At 42.0% G+C, this 18,156-nt stretch overlaps 1 protein-coding gene across 11 annotated transcripts in view; it reads right to left on the bottom strand.

The window, feature by feature from the left end:
- The window catches only part of PPP2R5C (protein phosphatase 2 regulatory subunit B'gamma), a 149,908-nt gene that overhangs the window by 48,493 nt on the left and 83,259 nt on the right, over positions 1-18,156 (bottom strand). For 8 of the 11 annotated variants that reach the window (XM_036263527.1, XM_036263544.1, XM_036263553.1 and 5 more), the window contains one exon: positions 10,146-10,345. In XM_036263527.1, the coding sequence (XP_036119420.1) occupies positions 10,146-10,345 (200 nt within the window). Of the gene's footprint in view, positions 1-1,578; positions 1,652-5,848; positions 5,908-10,145; positions 10,346-11,708; positions 11,797-18,156 lie in introns of those variants that run through there. The other 3 variants (XM_036263591.1, XM_036263602.1, XM_036263611.1) reach the window with 3 other exon arrangements.

Below are 18,156 nucleotides of genomic sequence, written 5' to 3'. Positions count from 1 at the left end.
TATATCAACAACATGGATGACTCTCAAACACATTATGCCAAGTGAAAGAAGCCAGACTCAGAGGCTACATACTGTATGTGTCCATTCATATGACACTGTGAAAAAGACAAAATGACAGAGCTGGAGGACAGATGGGTGGAGGTTGGGGATAATGGGAAAGGGGAAGGCCTGACTAAAAAGGACTTTTATGGAGAGTAATGATTGTTCTCTTCTTGACTATGGTGGTGGTCACATGACTACATGCATTTATCAAGTCTCAGAACTGTTCACTAGAAAGTGATTTTTGCTGTATGTGAATTAAAAATTAATTTAAAGCCCTGGCCGGTTTGGCTCAGCGGTTAGAGCGTCGGCTTGCGGTCCGGAGAGACCCAGGTTCGGTTCCCGCTAAGGGCACGTACTTCGGTTGCAGTTTATCCCCGGCCCTGGTTGGTCGTGTGGGTTGCAGCCACTCGATGTGTCCCTTCATGTCGATGTTTCTCTCTCTCTCTCCCTTCCTCTCTCTCCCTCCCACTCTATCTGTACAAAAAATGGAAAAATATCCTCGAGTGAGGATAAAAAAAAATTAATTTAAAAATGTTATGAAAAGATATTTATAAGGTATTAAGTTTCCAAATCTTCTGGATTCACAACGTCCTTAGTGCCTAAGTAATTTCTTCACTACCCTGTGCCAAAAGTCATGCCCATCAATTAAGAAGCTTTAAGCCCCACAAGCTTTACTGACCTATATAACTGACAAACAATTAACTGTACATATTCAATGTCTGCCATGACAGAGTAACTACTTGAGCTAAAGCCAACCAGAATTGTACATATTTAAAATGTACAATTTGATACATTTAACACACGCATACATTTGTGAAACCATCATACAATCAAGATAATAAACACATCCATCATCCCCCAAAATTTCTTAGTAGTTTTTTGAAAAAACTAATACATATAAATTGGTTAGGTTGGTTGGTTGGTTGGTTGGAGGTGGGGACAGGTGTATGGGCAGAAGTGGGGAGGGATGGAGAAAAGAAAAAGATTAACTTTTATTTCCTGTGTTTTTGTACTTATTTCACTTATTAGAAAATAAGCATGCACTGCTTTTACAATTTAAGAACATCAAATGGTTCAAAGGGTAATTCTCTCAAAATAACAACAGCAAATTGCCAAGAAATGGTTCACTGCTATTTAAAGTAGAAAAATCATTCTGTGGATTCTAAAAAGCACTTGATGTTTTAATTGGCTTTAGCTCGTCGCTGGCCAGTGCTTCTCTAACCCATGCTACCATGACTTTGGTGAAACAAACAAGCAAAGAGGAAATGCGTGATTTAAACCATCAACTAAAAGAAATGTGTATACAACTAGAATAAATAATAAACAAGCAAGTCCCAGGGTTTAATAATAATAGTAAAAAAGAAATGTGTAGACTATTTGAGGCTTCACTGGTTAATATAGTACCTTCTTTAATTCGAAGCATTCTTTCCTCTCCCATCATCTCACAAGTAATACTTTCCAGAACATACTGTAAATATTAGATATAAAAATAGGAGAGTATTCACATCAACCCTAAGTGAAGCTCAAGACAATCACCGTGGGGGTTGGGTCAGAAACCACCAAGGATCCAGCAGCTCCTGTCCTCTTAGTACAACATGGTGACTTGACCCTAAGCATGTAAGAAAATAAAACTTGTAAGTCAGTATCTAGTCCTTTATAAGCAGCAGGGGGTTAAAATAATATGATGAACTTGTTGTCTCTGGATGCTGGTCAGAACAGTACTACTATTAGACTAAATATGAGAGCTTGCTCTTTTTTTTTCTGAAAGAAAAAAAATATTAACTTTTGATGATGACAAATGTGGTACATAATCATTAAAATTAAAAAATGATTTTATTGATTCTTAGAGAGGAAAAGAGAGGGAGAGAGAGAAAGAAACATCAACGAGAGAGGCACAATGATTGGCTGCCACCTGCACATCCCCTATTAGGGACTGAGCCTGCAACCTGGCCATGTGCCCTGATGGGGAATCGAACTGGTGACCTCTTGGGTCCATGGGTTGACGCTCAACCACTGAACCACACAGGCTGGACCATTATTAAAATTTTTAAAAATTACAAAAATATAGTAAAAGGGGAAAATGTGCCTAATCACATGATCCAAAGGCAGCTTAGTAGCAGTTTGCATCCCATTCCCGTAGAATACAGTCTCCTAGACAGTAAGGCAGACTGTGTGGGGTGCAGTCTCCTACTTATTAATCCAGCACCGAACATGTGTGTAATCCTAGAGAAGCCACTGTAAGCATCCAACTCACTCTACTACTGATCTAACCAATTCCTTTTCTGATCTTCAGGCTAAATTCACCCTTGACTAAGACAGTCTTTTTGTTTTTCTTTGTTTTTTATCCTCATCCGAGGACATTTTTCCATTTTTTATTCAGATAGAGCGGGAGGGAGAGAGAGGAAGAGAGAGAAACATTGACGTGAAAGGGACACATCGAGTGGCCGCCACCTGCACGACCCAACCAGGGCTGGGGACAAACTGCAGCCGAGGTACATGCCCTTAGCGGGAACCGAACCCGGGTCTCTGTGGACCGCAGGCCGACGCTCTAACTGCTGAGCCAAACTGGCCAGGGCAAGACAGTCTTTTTAAAATAAATTTTCAATTACAGTTAACATTTAATACTACTTTATATTAGTTTCAGGTGTACAATTTATGAAGTGATCCTCTGCTAATTCTAGTACCCACCTGGCACCATGCACAGTTATTACAATATTACTGACTATATTCCCTATGCCATATTTTAGATCCCTGTGACTATTTTGTTAACTACCAATCTGTAGTTTCTAATCCCTTCACCTTTTCACCCAGACCCCCAACTCCTGTCCCCTGTGGCAACCACCAGCCCATTCTCTGTATCTGAGTCTGTTTCTTTTATTTGTTCATTTATTTTGTTCTTTGGATTCTGCATATGAGTGAAATAACAGGGTACTTGTCTTTCTGTCAGACTTATTTCACTTGGCTTAATAACCTTTAGATTCATCCATGTTGTTGCAAATGGTAACATTTCCTTCTTTTCTGTCTTAATGCTGTTGTCTATGCAGAAAAATCTATGAAGGGGACATCTACCGAGCCTATGAAAGGCAGTGGGCTAAATTCAGTGGAAGGCATGTGAGAGCATTCATTCATGGGGCTTACAACCTGCAGCCTCAGAAAGAAATGTCCCAGGTCCCACATGAGGGCTTTTTGTTTTGTTTTCTTTTTTTAGTATTTTTCAATATTTTGTTCAGATAGAGTGGGAGGGAGAGAGAGAGAAATATCGACGTGAAAGGGACACACCGAGTGGCTGCCACCCGCACAACCCCATCCGGGGCCGGGGACAAACTGCAACTGAGGTACGTGCCCTTAGCGGAAACCGAACCCGGGTCTCTCTGGACCGCAGGCCGATGCTCTAACCGCCGAGCCAAACTGGCCAGGGCTACATGAGGGCTTTAATCGCAGAGAGGCAGCATGGGAAGGCACTGGGAACAGAGATGCTGAAGCTTCCGCGTGTTTAAGAACCGGAGGACAGGCGAGAAGAGTGCTGAACCCAGAGACGGCCTTTCTGACAGGCCCCCGTGACGTGGGTGCTCTGGCCTTTGAGTAGCACTCTGTCAGAAGAGCGGTTCTTAAACTTTTTGGTCTTAGGATCTGTCAGACTCCTAAAAATTATTAAGAACCCCAAAGAGCTTTTGAGAGAGATGTATCTACTGACATTCACTGTATTAGAAATTAAACCCCCCAAATTTAAAAAATATGAATAAATTAAAAATAAACCTATTACATCTTAATATAAAATTTATAAAAATAATTTTCATATTACTTGTTTCATAAAATAATTCATATAAATTAAAAATATTTCTCAAAACAAATTCAGTGAGAAGAGTGTCATTCTTTTACATTTTTGCAAATCTCTTTAATGTTTGGCTTCATGGAAAACAGCTGGTTTGTCATGTCTGCTTCTATGTTCAGAATGTTGGTTTGATTGAAATGTAGGAAGAAAAATCTGTCTCCCACAGACAAGTCTTTGGAAGAGGGAGGTTAACTAACAGACTTTTCAGATACCTGTGGACTTCTTTTTATTTTAGAGAGAGGGAGGGAGAGAGAGAGAAAGGGAAACACAGATTGGCCACCTCCTGCATGCCCCCCACTGGGGATGGAGCCCAAAACCCGGGGATGTGCACCCTGACCAGGAATCAAACTGGCGACCTTTTGGTGCACAGGACAACACCTAACCAACTGAGCTACACCAACCAGGGCCCTGTGGACTTCTTTGATATTACATCAAAACTCAACAGCTCTCACTGGTTTGCTCAGCAGTTAGAGCGTCGGCCCATGGACCCGAGAGTCCCGGGTTCAGTTTCTACTAAGGGCATGTATCTCAGTTGCAGTTTGTCCCCCGCCTGGGTTGGGATTGTGTGGGTGGCAACCAGTCGATGTGTCTCTCACATCGATGTTTCTCTTCCTCCCTCCCTCCCTCCCGCTCTATCTGAAGATAAATGCAAAAATGTCCTTGGGTGAGGATAAAAAAACAAACAACTCAACAAGCAGTAGTTTATGAAAGGCCAGCTGTTATGTGGAGACTCAAACCATTATCAATGAGGGTCTCAACTCCACCGAATAAGGTCCAGTGCTGTGTCTTGCACTTGAATGGCTGTCTGGCCCTTGAATGGTTTATGGCTCATTTGGAAAGTACTGGTCTCTACATTACGTCGATCCTCCAGTGGGGGCTCATCTCGTCACACGTACCACAGATCCCATTCACTCATGTTGCTGCCAATCTCGGCAGCAGAGACTGTGGCATGGGGAAGCTCGCACCAATGGATACAAATTTCCCAAAATTCAAATTTTCGCTTGAAAGTTTGAATTGATCATGGACAACAAACACTGTCAGTTATTTTCCTTAAAGTGACACTCTCACTTTATTTTTTGAGAAAATGCTCACTAACTATTCAAGTCCGAATAAGCAGTTTGTCAGTCATCCTTCAAGTAAAGCTGTGTTCTGTGAAAAAAGTGGCTATGCTATTACTTGGTTTTGCTATCAGCGTTTTAACTGTAAGAAAAGGCCTAAGCCTGAAAAACACATTAATTAGATAATCTAATTGAAAAAACAACAACAGATGGCAGGTTATATTTTTTAAATGACTGGAATTAAGAGATAATGGAGTTGATGTAATTTAGGCCTGAGAATCCAGATGCCAGGAGTTTTTTCCCCTGGGTACTGCTTTTTTTCATCCTCATCTCCCTGAACCTAAATTTTTAAAATTTGGAAAAAGAGAGGAATAGGCCAGATGATCTGTAAGGTTCTGTTAATATTTAGGACTGAAGTCTGTAATGTATAAAAATACACAGCGATGAGAGAAATGCAAATCAAAACCAGTTAGACACCACCTCACACCCACTAGGACGGCTGTCATAAAAAAGACAATGACAAGTATTGGAGAGGATAGACACTGGAACCCTCATACACTGCTGGTGGGAATGTGAAAAGGTGCAGGCACTTTGGAAAACTATCTGGAAGTTCTTCAAAAAGTTAAGCACACAGATTATTAACATGTGACCCAGCAGTTCCACTCCTAGGTAAATACTCAAGAGAAATGAAAACACCTCCGCACACAAAAGTTTGTAGACTAATTATTCACAATTGCCAAGTAGCAGAAATACCCACTATCAACAGATAAATGGATAAATCAAATGTGGTATATATCCATTCAATGGAATATTACTTAGCATTAGAAAGACGTTCTGACACAAGCTACAACATGGATAAACCGTGAAAACGTTATGCTAAGTGAAAGAAGGCCACATACTGTGTGATTCCACTTACATGAAATGTCCAGGTTAGGCAGATCCACAGACACAAAGGAGATGAGTGGTTGCCAGGGGCTGGGGGTACAGGTTAAGGAGAAATGTCAGTGACATTAATGGGTATGGGATTTCTTTTAGGGGAATGAAAATGGTATCAAATTAGGTGCGACAATGGCTGCATAACCTGTGAATATATTAAAAGTAACTGAACTGTACATTTTATTTGTTTTTAAATATGGTTTTTTATTGATTTTTAGAGAGAGAAAGGGAGAGAGAGCTAGAAACATCGATGTGAGAAAGAACAACGATCGGCAGCCTCATGCACAGCCCCTACTGGGGATTGAGCCTGGAACCCGGGCATGTACCCTGACCAGGAATCAATCTCTCAGTACATGGAACGATGCTCAAACCACAACCACACTGGCTGGGCTATTTTATTTCTTAAATCTTTATTGTTGAATATATTACAGATGTCCCCCACTTTCTTCCCCATTGACCCCCTCTCTCCTCCCCACTCCCACCCCCTTCTGCCTTCCCCATTGAATTGTATGGGATGTGAATTCTCTATCAATAAAGTATTTTTTAAAACCATATAGCAATCCAGTCTAATAGGCAATATATTTATAAGAAGCAAGCATAAGGATTTTAATATCTTAGAGCTTTGGATTTTTCAAAGTGGAAATTAATAGCTAAAAACACTATGACAACACACACACACAGAAGCAATCCTTCAAGCAAGCCTGCCAGGTGCTGCTTCAGTGGCCAACACACGGGGCGAGTGGGAGCAACAGGGCCCTATCTTTTCTGCCTGCCACGCTGGTGCAGTGGCTGGGCAGAGGCCTTCTGATGGATGCTCAAATCCTGCAGCCGCTCTCTCCTGAGAGGATCAGAACCACCGCCAGTACAATCCCACCCTACTCTCTTCTCTCATCCCTGCCCTTTATCCACACAGCAAACAACACTACCAGTAAAACCCGAATCCTACCTGCCCCCCGCCCTTCATTCCATCCCAAAGCTCCCCAAAGGGAAAGGCCATGCTCTCCCCTTCACTCCCTTCAGTCAGAGCAGGGAGGGAAGAACAAATTGTCCCCGTTCTCCCAGTGACACAGAAAAGCACCTTACGAGCCAGTATCTTCATGGGACAATCCCATCCATCCCGTGCAAGGTTTCGCTCTGCACCCCGCTCCCACCACATGGCACATGGTACACGGCAGTCTTGCAGGTGTGTCCCCTTCCCGAGTTACTTTCCTTTACAGGGCCACTGTAACCTAAGTGGTGCACTGCTGGCCAGCACTCTTTAGGCCTGCCCTCCGAGCAGAGGCAAGCCGGGCAGGCAGAAATCTGGCCCACTGATTTCCTCACCTAACAAGGTGCCTGGCCCACGGTGGGTGCTCAGGAAGTGTCTGCTCAGTGCTTTAGAGGGCAAACTGTCCAACACGGAAGACTGGCATGGATTCTAGGTCGGGGCACAGTTAAGACAGCAGGAAGGGAAGCTAGTTAGGATGCAATTTTAACAGGGTGAGGAGAAATACTGATTATCTAATCTAGAAAATGTCTTGGGGGGATAGGAATAAGAAATTAGTGGTAGAAAATTATTTAAAAAAATTTTAAGCCCTGGCTGGTTTGGCTCAGCAGTTAGAGCATCGGCCTGCAGTCCCGAGAGACCTGGGTTCGGTTCCTGCTAGGGGCGCGTGCCTTGGTTGCAGTTTGTCCCCGGCCCTGGTTGGTCGTGTGGCAGCTACTCGATGCGTCCCTTTCATGTCGATGTTTCTTTCTCTCTCTTCCTCTCCCTCCCTCCCACTCTACCTGAACAAAAAAAGGAAAGGTGTCCTCGGATGAGGATAAAAAAAAAATAATAAATTTTTTTTAAAGTAGTCTTCAGGGCTAATTAACCCACTAAGCGGTTCTGCTAATGTGCATTGCCCTGCGAAATGCGAGAGACCTCGATTCGCAGGCAGCCCACACCTGGATCAAGGGCAGGCACCTGACCCTGACCAGGCCAACTCATGTGTTCTCTGCAGACTCTGCCCTCTTGGGTTAAGAGTGGGACTCAGGGAATGCTGGCAGCCAAAGCTCCTTAAAAACAGAAAAACCTTCCATACATGTAAATTAACACAGGATAAATGTATGTGTTTATAGATTTAATATGTAATATATTAATACATGTACTTTAAAATAGAATAAATTTAATATATAATAAAAAAAGCACTTAAAATCAATGGGGAAAATGGAATATTCAATACATGGTCTAGGGACGAATGATTCTTCAATCATTTTAGAAGATGATAAAGTTTTATCCCTACCCTGTAGCATTAAAAAAATTCCAGGAGGATTATAAACTGTACTGTGAACAAAAAAATATGAAAGTATGAGGAGAAAATATCAGAGATTTTTCTTTGTGATTCTGGGGTTTAGGAGGCCCTTCAAAGTAATTGAGAGCTGAAATTAAGAAGAGAAAAAAGAGAGTTCCCTATTTCTTAGTCTAAGTGAGTAAGGTTTCAGAGTATTCACCATTCAGTATATGCGCCTCTGACTATTCCTCAGGTGTGAGTTTGGGGAAGAAACCGACACTACCTTTGCAGTCCCAGTCTGACTATAAACTGGCAAATTCAAAACGTCAAGAGTTAACAATAAAATATATTAAAATAATCAAGTTGGCCCTGGCCAGTTTGGCTCAGCGGTTGGAGCGTCGGCCTGTGGACCAGAGAGTTCCGTGTTTGGTTCCCGCTAGGGGCACGTACCAAATAAATAAATAAATAAATAAAATAAAATAAAATAATCAAGTTGATCTCAACTCCTGACGTAACAGATTGTGAATTATAAAAAGAACATTACTTACATCTTCTTTTCCAAAGCAAACATACCAATGTGAGAAATAAACATATTTTAGGTCAACAAGTCTAGTCAATTCTGAAATATATAGCTTTGGGGGGGCGGAGATCACTGAATGTAAGGAGTACAATGAAAGTAAGAATTTAAAATTTTGTATTAAGCAACAAAGACTCCCTAGTAACTGGGGAGTATTAATTTTAAAGGCAGATAAAATATAGACAATTCCAAAAAACAATGGAAAACTGGAGTTCAGTGCCAAACAGTAGGAGTTTTAGTAACTATAGGCATCATGTAAAATGTTTCCAGGTGGTACCCACTAAGGTCACAGTGAGTCCCTGCAAAGGACCTGAAAACAGGTTGTAAAGTAGGAGACAGCAGAGGACTGAGGTTTGGGGGCTGAATGAAACCAGCCATGAGCTAACTGCAGGGCAGAATTGGATGTGTTTTCTTTTTTATCCTCACCCGAGGACATTTTTTCATTTTTTGTTCACATAGAGTGGGAGGGAGAGAGAAGAAGAGAGAGAAACATTGATGTAAAAGGGATACATCGAGTGGCTGCCTCCTGCACAACCCAACTAGGGCCAGGGACAAAGTGCAACCGAGATACATGCCCTTAGTGGGAACTGAACCTGGGACTCTCTGGACCGCAGGCCGACGCTCTAACCACTGAGCAAAACTGGCCAGGGCGTTGTGTGTGTTTTCACGCAGCACTGACAGATGGAGGCGGGCTTAGCCAATCAGGATGGACTGTCCTGATACCACCTGGGTCCCACCACCACCTGGACTGTACCCACTATTAGAATTTTCCTGTACATGTATGGAGAACATGTTTACTTCTATATTATGTATGGGCATTATTATGGTAAGGTTATATAAACTAAAAAGAAAAACAAACGTAAAGAGTATAAGATAATAAGTACAAATAAAAGTTCTAACATTTCACCCTGTTCGGTTTGGCTCAGCAGTAAAGCATCAGCCCGTAGACCAATGAGTCGCAGGTTTGATTCTGGCCAAGGGCATGTACCTCGGTTGTGGTTCGTCCCTGACCCTGGTCAGGGTTGTGCAGGAGGCAACCAGTCGAAGTGTCCCTCTCGCGTTGATGTTTCTCTCTCCCTCCCTTTCCCCCCCCCTCTCCCCCTCCCACTCTGTCTGAAGATAAAAAGAAAAATATCCTCAGGTGAGGATTAAAAAAAAAAGTTCTAACATTTCTACCCCCTTTGGTAATTATGAGAATTAAATGAACTAACTCTTGAACTGGTCCCTAGAAGACACCCGATCAATTCCCCTCACTGTTGTTAACACTATGCTCCAGGACACATCACAGAGATTTTCATTCTTCAAGGCACAAATACAAACTCTGGAACAGGAGGATGTTTTTGTTGGAAGTGTTGTGTTTGGCTCAAACGTCTCAGCTTATTCTAAGATGTCAGAGTCTTGGCTGTAGCTCAGGGTTGGGACAGGCTGGTTAAGCTGCAGTCACTTACCATATGGACTACTTCTGGGTAGATAGGCTCTGTGATCACATTCCGATTATGGGTGATATATTCCACCATCTCACTTAAAGCAGCTCGTTTTACTTCCTTCCACTTTAGGTCACTTAGTGGATCGGAAACAAAGTCAAAGAGGACACAACACTGACGTAACTTCTGGATGAAAAGCTTCTCTTGATCAGCAGGAGGAACATCTGAAAAGCAGAAAGCAAAGTATATTGATTGAAAAAATGCTTAACCCCAAATTACTGTGAAACACTTTATTTTTATTTATTTATTTTTTTTATTCTCACCCGAGGACATTTTCTCATTTTTTTGTTCAGGTAGAGTGGGAGGGAGAGAGAGGAACAGAGAGAGAGAGAGAGAAACATCGATGTGAAAGAACACATCGAGTGGCTGCCACCGCACGACCGACCAGGGCCGGGGACAAACTGCAACCGAGGTACGCGCCCTTAGCGGGAACCGAAACCGGGTCTCTCAGGACCGCAGGTCGACGCTCTAACCGCTGAGCCAAACCGGCCAGGGCATTGTGAAACACTTTAAGCCTTCTACTATTTTTAGTTTGAATGAACAGATATTCAAGAAAAAAAAGAGATGGGATAGGGATGAATAGAAGAAGTTAACATTCCTTAAATAAATGAAAAGGATAAAACACTAGCCACTGCTCAGATCATATGCTTCATATGTTCAAGTTTCTATACTGAAGTCTAAAACCATGCTGAGAGCTGTTCAAAACGAAATCTCTCTAAGTGCATTCATTCAAATATTATATGAGTGCCAGTTACCACATGTGGCATATGTGAACATGGAACACGAGGCAAATGAAGACCTGGTGAGGGGCATCGACACCCACACCAACGTGACAACTGAGATCGCAGGTGCAGGCTGAGTAAGAACCTTACAGGGGAAGTCTGTAACCTTTCAGGGGAAGTCTGAAGCTTGCCCAAATGAACTGTTACACAAATCCAGCAGGCGCCTACCCTGCTGCTCCACAAAGCATCTTTCATTCCCTTCTGGGCTACGGGCAACATATATCACCCAGGATGACAGCAACAACGAAAAGCACAGATAACAATCACTACTTCGTACTGAGTGCTTACCTGGGCCAGGCACCATCCCAAAAGCTTTACGCATATTGACACATTATTTTCATGTAACCTTTATGATGATACAAGATTAAGAAATAGGTCTGGTGGGTCAGTGTAGGGCTAGAAGTAATGGAGCTCTACGACTTCCCAGAAACCTGGAAAATTTCCGATAGGATGAGCTTGACAGCTTCTCCAGGTTGAGGATGAGACCAGATGATACTAACAACGGGATTTATTGATACAGATACTTAAATCTGTCCACGATTTGAAACTGTCTTAGAAGGTTTGTGTAACTCAGTCACAGTATTTTCCAAGGGATCAATAAATAGTGTTTCAATATCATTCGAGGACAAAAGAGTCACTCAAAGTGCAAGACAGTCCTCTGGATTTTAATGTAATAAAATGTACAGACTGTTTATTGATATGATTTCAGATTCCACATTTCAGATTCCTTCAAGAAACTACTCACTGTTAAGTTCTGGTGTAATATCAAAGAAAACGTCCACAATGATCTGACCAGGCTATTAAAATGCTCCTCCTCTTCGCAGTCACATCTTCCTATACTTCAACCTAAACAGGGAGGCAGCCGGAACTCAGAGGCACCCAGGAGAGCCCAGCCATCTCCTACGATGCTAGACATTAAAGATTTGCAAAAATGCAAATCAGCTCTTACCAAGTTTGTTTTTGTTTTATAAAACATGGCTATTTTCATAACAGTATGTTATTTCTGTTAACATGTAATAGGTTTGTCATTTCACTAATGAATTAATAAATAATGCTTAAACTTTTTTTTGTGGTTTGATTTCAAATGTGGTCAATATTGGTAACTAAAGCCACATCACAAAAGCTCTTTCGAGTCCTACATGATTTTTCTGAGTGTGAAGAGTTCCTGAGACCAAAGCTGCTGAGACCACTACCCCACACTAGCCTGCCTGCAGGGCTTTCATCTGCTTGGCTCACCACCTCGTCCCACCGAGTCCTCCGGCTCCTCTTTTCCACTCCTAACTGTCCATCTTCTGTTCAGAGTTCCTCCGCAGGCCTCTACTCCATTCAGAGTTAGAGCAGATATATTACTCTGAGCTGGCCACTTAGCACTCCCTTCCCCAACTAAACATGCACAGAGGGCAGGAGCCAGGTGATGATGTTTTCCAGCTCTCTGTCCCCTAATGCCCAAACCTGAATCAATCCACTTTGTATGGAACTGTGGTTCCCCTAGTTCCTGTATTGTGTGCAGCAGGGTGAGGGCATTGGGGCCTACAGGATACTTAGGAGGCCAAGGGAACCAAAATTTGATTCATAAACACTGTAATTACTCAGTGACTGTGCAACCATTTAAAAAGAGCAACGTCATTATAATGTTTGGGTCTTTTCAATGTCAAACATCCAGCCTTTTTCAATGAAAAGCTTTCATTTTCTGAATGGACTCCATGCCTGATTTCAATCGTCACCCTCTTCTACACCCTCTGTTCACCCTCCAGTTTGCAGGATCACCTTATGAGCTCATTTGCAGTTGCAGCTTGTACATTTGGAACCTTCCGGCATTCTCATGTTCTTGGCACTGCCTGTATTTACCCCTAAGGGCCACCCTGGCACCCCTGACACTCTCACTGTGGCTTCTAAGAAGTGGCAGGTGAGCCTTCTAAGCACATCCCATGAACCCTGTAAGGACAGTGCCAGGCAGACACTGATGTACAACGTAGAGAGGAGCACACACACAATGAGAGCCCAAATGCCTTGCCCACGGCCACCACGCTGATGCATGGCACAGCACAGGCATGACTGTACAATATACTCTAACACAGTGGTTCTCAACCTTCCTAATGCCGTGACCCTTTAATACAGTTCCTCATGTTGTATGTGGGTGTATCTGCATGTGGGCGGACCCCCCTGGAGATGGATAGAGGAGCGGGGTCTCGGTTCCTAAGACCATCGGAAATATGTGTTTTCCAATGGTCTCAGGCGACCCCTGTGAAAGGGTCGTTTGACCCTCACAGGGATCACGACCCACCGGTTGAGAACCGCTACTCTAACACAAGGGCATCGGAATGCAAGACAACACTGGGGTCATTCCAGGTGGCATCAAAGTCTTAGATACACCAAAAGGCCCTGAGAGCATTGGCTACTCTTAAACACAGGACAGTAACCAACATTCAGAAAGAAGACTCCATTGTTACCAAAACACTCAAACAAATCCATTATAATTAAGAAGGAAGAGTAGATTGAAATTCTTTTCCCCCATAAAACTTATATCTAAAATTCCTCTAAAAGGCAAGAAAATATCAAATGTGTAGCAATTATGCCAATTCTTCCCGGTTGCAGACACTGAAGATACTACTGTACTATTTTTATTTATAGTTTATTAAAAAGTTTGTAATTATAATTTTATGAATGCTCTTTACTTTTAAAAATCTTATTTGGTGCCCTGGCCGGTTTGGCTCAGCGGTTAGAGCTTCAGCCTGCGGTCCCGAGAGACCCGGGTTCGGTTCCCGCTAAGGGCACGTACCTCAGTTGCAGTTTGTCCCTGGCCCCGGATGGGGTTGTGCGGGTGGCAGCCACTCAGTGTGTCCCTTTCACATCGATGTTTCTCTCTCTCTCTCTCTCTCCCTCCCACTTTATCTGAACAAAATATCCAAAAATGTCCTCGGGTGAGGATAAAAAAAAAAAATCTTATTTGGCTATTTTTACACTTTCACTGTTTTAAAAAAATCTATCATAACAATCAATTTGAGCAAAACATTATAAACATTGCATCCCATAGCCCTGTCAGATGTGTTCTGAATGCAACTTAAGTTTAGCTTCTTAATGGTGAGTATAATGAAAACATCTTTACTTTCTGTTGTGTTAATAGGACTAAACCACTGGGGAATAAAAATCAGTGGTAAAAGAATATGCTTTAGGCCTTTATGTATTCTGATGTTTTAACAGTATAAAGGAGTTATTTTTATAAATACAAATAAAGTCTTTATAAGTTAGCATTATTAATATTTGTTTATTTTAGAGAGAAAGAGAAACATTGATTGGTTGCTTCTCATAAGTGCCCTGACTGGGAACTGAACCTGCAACCTGGGTATGTGACCTGACCAGAAATTGAACCCATGCCCTTTAGGTGTAGGAGATGATGCTCCAATCGAACCACACTGGTCAGGCAGCACTGCTAATATTGAAAGAAAAAAAAAAAGGTATAACAGAATAGAACCTGTACTTGACTTTTTAGTTATCCATGAATGTGAGACAAATATGAAAAACTAACCAAGACTAACACTGTTGGTATATTACAATTCTGTGCTTGGTATTCAAGACTGAGTAACTCCGATGTGTCCCTTTCACGTCGATGTTTCTCTCTTTCTCTCTCCCTTCCCACTATATCTGAACAAAAAATGGAAAAATGTCCTTGGGTGAGGATAAAGAAAAAAAAAAAAAAAAAGACTGACTAACTCTTACAGTATAAATCATGACCCTAAGATTTGACTCAAATCTTACAATACTTCTTAGAGCAGAATAAAAAAAATTATTTTTGAATTCTGCCCATGAAAAACAGTGGCTTAATGGAGAGTCTTAATGCCAACAGAAAGTATCAACTAAACAGCACAACATGAGAAAAAACTCGAGTGCAGCCTGTTGGAGTGGCCCAAGGACAGGGCTCTTTAACTAGAAAGAGGTGTAAAAGGACACCTGCCAGGAAAAGTCCCATGACACCACCCAAAAGTCCAACGCAAGGTTGAAACTGCAGATCTAAGAGAAAGAGGAACATAAAAGAGGTTATCACAGTTTAAGCGAATAGTCTCAATATTAATTAATACTTCTTTTCATTATTTTTAAAGTTTAGAGCTGTAACATTCTTCTACACAAATAATGTCACAAGCACCTTTGGTTTGTATAAATCTCTTTACCCTTCCCACCCCTGGCATTTTCACTGATTTGCTGTGGTGAACTTGGGATACGTCCCAATTATTTCAAAGTCAATCCTTAATGATATCAGGAACAAAATGTATGAATATCCTTGTAAAAAACCTGTAGGGGAGAAGGGAAGAAGACAGTGACCTTGGCACTAAAAATAGCACAAAGAAGGTGGAGGTAAGTATGTATGTATTATTCTTTTAAAAGCATATTTACTAAAGGGAAGCCTGTAGTTAATAAGTGGTGAAGACACTTAATGAAGGTAGCGTTAGAGCAGGTGGGAGCACCCACTTCTGGCTCAGTAGGTGTTCCTGGTCTCACAGTGTGTGAGTGGCACAGAGCAAGCTACAGAGTGGACTTGTTCCACTGGCCCCTGACCTCTAAGGTGGGGGTGAACCCTGGGGGTTACCCAAGGTGACAACCAACTTCCACTTATATTTTCTTCTACAAAGAATAAAAAAGTCAGATGTGCTAACATTTACTGTACAAACTGATACACGCAGGAGGCGTGTGCTTGAGACTGCTCTGCGGCCAGGCGTGTGCAGTCTGGAGACCATGCAAGGCAATAAGGAGCCATGAGAGCCACAAGGCTTGTACATGTGAATCCAAAACAGCCAATCACATGGCAACCACCTGCACAGGTGCTGCAGGCAATGTGTACAACACTTATGAAGGGACTGACAGACGTGACACAAAACACCTTAAGCACCAAATCGTAGGATATGATAAGGCTGAATCACCAAACTGTCACTATACACAAAGAGGCATCATGTGAACTCTGTTTCACAGAAAAAGCATTAAAAAAAAAGGCCAAGCCCACTTCTACATGACAAGTCTTGGTGGTGAAAGGAAACACTCCCAGATACAAAAGGACAAGTTCTGCAGGACAGTTGCACAAAGAGAGCAGACCCAAGCCGCCCTGGTATGTAGATGATGGCTTTTTCCGAATGACTGTTACCCCAATGAAACAGAGACCAGTTGCCTAAACTAGAGGCCTATGCCCTGGCCAGTTTGGCTCAACAGTTACAGCGTTGGCCTGCAGATTAAAGGGTCGTGGTTTCAATTCCTGGTCAAGGGCACGTACCTGGGTTGCAGGTTTGATCTCCAGACCTGGTCAGGTGCATGCAGGAGGCAACCAACCCATGTTTCTTTCTCCCCACACCCTAGACTCTATTTAAAAAAAATTAAAAAACAAAAAAACCCCAACAACTACAGGCCTAGAGAATGTCGACTCAGCTGTCCCAAAGGTACACTCATGATGGCGTGAAACACTTTCTGGTTATACACACTACTGGCTAAACAGCGGAAGCAGCTCGATTTCATGGGGAGACCATGTGTCATTGCACCACCTCTGAGTGTTCACTCTGCCTTCTCAAGGGCATGGTGCATGGGACCCATGAGGGTCTATGAAAGTGAACAAAAACAAACGAGTAATCTCTCCAAGGCAGAGCCAAACCTTCAGTTATGGCGTTATCTTGTCTTTCTAATACACTTATTCTTAGTACAAAGTGAGCAGGAATAAAGTTAAAACCAACTAACAATTTGGAGTAAGTTTGGGATTCTTTATTAAAATGTACTAAATTCCACTTAGCTCAATTTCCTATATGAAGAAACTTAGCAGATGGCAAGTTTCTCCCACTAAGAAAACAAAAGTTCAGCAATATGATTATTTATTTATTTATTTATTTATATCTTTATTGTTGAATGTATTACACTGTTCCTCATTTTTCCCCCATTGACCCCCTCCTCCCCACCACCGCCCCCTCTTGCCTTTTCCCACACTATTGTCTGTGTCCATTGGTTATGCATATAAGTTCTTTGGTTTGTTTCTTCCCACCCCCCCAACCCCTTTCCCTTTGAGGTTTGTCAGTCTAGCAATGAATTTGTACTTCTTAATCCCTTCACCTTTTTCACCCATTTCCCTAACCCCCCTCCCATCTGGCAACCAACAAAATGTTCTCTGTATCTATGAGAATGTTTCTGTTCTGCCTGTTCACTCTGTTTGTAGATTCCATTGTTGATAGATATGTATTCATGGCCATTTTGTTTGTTCATATATTTTATCTTTTTCTTCAAAAAGACCCTTCATCATTTCATATAATAACGGTTTGGTGGTGATGAACTCCTTTAACTTTTTCTTGTCTGGGAAACTCTTTATATGGTTTTGCAGGATAGAGTATTCTTGGTTGTAGGTTCTTGCTTTTCATCACTTTGAATATTTCTTGCCACCCCCTTCTGGTCTGCAGTTTCTTTTGAGAAATCAGCTGACAGCCTTATGGGAACTCCCTTGTAGGTAAGTAACTGCTTTTCTCTTGCTGCTTTTAAGATTCTCTTTTTGTCTTGAACCTTTTGCACTTTGATGATAATGTGTCTTGGTGTGGGCCTCTTGGGGTTCATCTTATTTGGGACTCTCTGTGCTTCCTGGACTTGTATGTCTGTGTCCTTCACCAAGTTAGGAAAGTTTTCTGCCATTATTGTTTCAAACAGGTTTTCAATTTCTTGTTCTCTCTCTTCTCCTTCTGGCACCCCCAAGATGCGAATGTTGGCACGCTTGAAGTTGTCCCAGAGACTCCTTACACTCTCCTCATTTTTTTGGATTCTTTTTTCTTTTTGCTGTTCTGATTGGGCTATTTTTGCTTCCTTATATTCCAAATCAATGGTTTGCTTCTTGGATTTATGTACTCTGCTATTGAATCTGTGTAAATTATTCTTTATTTCAGTTAATGCCTCCTTCATTTCTGACTGTGCCTCCATCATTTCTGACTGGTTCTTTTTTATGCTCTTGAGGCCCTCACTAAGTTCACTGAGGTTCTTACTAAGTTCATTGAGCATCCTTATAAGCAGTATTTTGAACTCAACATCTGTTAGGTTGTTTATCTCCATTTTGCTTAGTCCTTTTCTTGGTCTTTTGTTCTGTTCTGTCATTTGGGACCTGTTTCTTTGTCTCCTCATTTTGGCTGCCTCCCTGTGTTTGTTTCTGTGTATTACTTGAGAGGTATGGGGCTCGCCGAGACCAGATG

Source organism: Molossus molossus, unplaced genomic scaffold (assembly GCF_014108415.1).
Source record: "Molossus molossus isolate mMolMol1 unplaced genomic scaffold, mMolMol1.p scaffold_m16_p_1, whole genome shotgun sequence".
Lineage (NCBI taxonomy): Eukaryota > Metazoa > Chordata > Mammalia > Chiroptera > Molossidae > Molossus > Molossus molossus.
The sequence above is the reverse complement of the archived record's forward strand: the minus strand, read 5'-3'. Positions and strand labels throughout refer to the sequence as shown.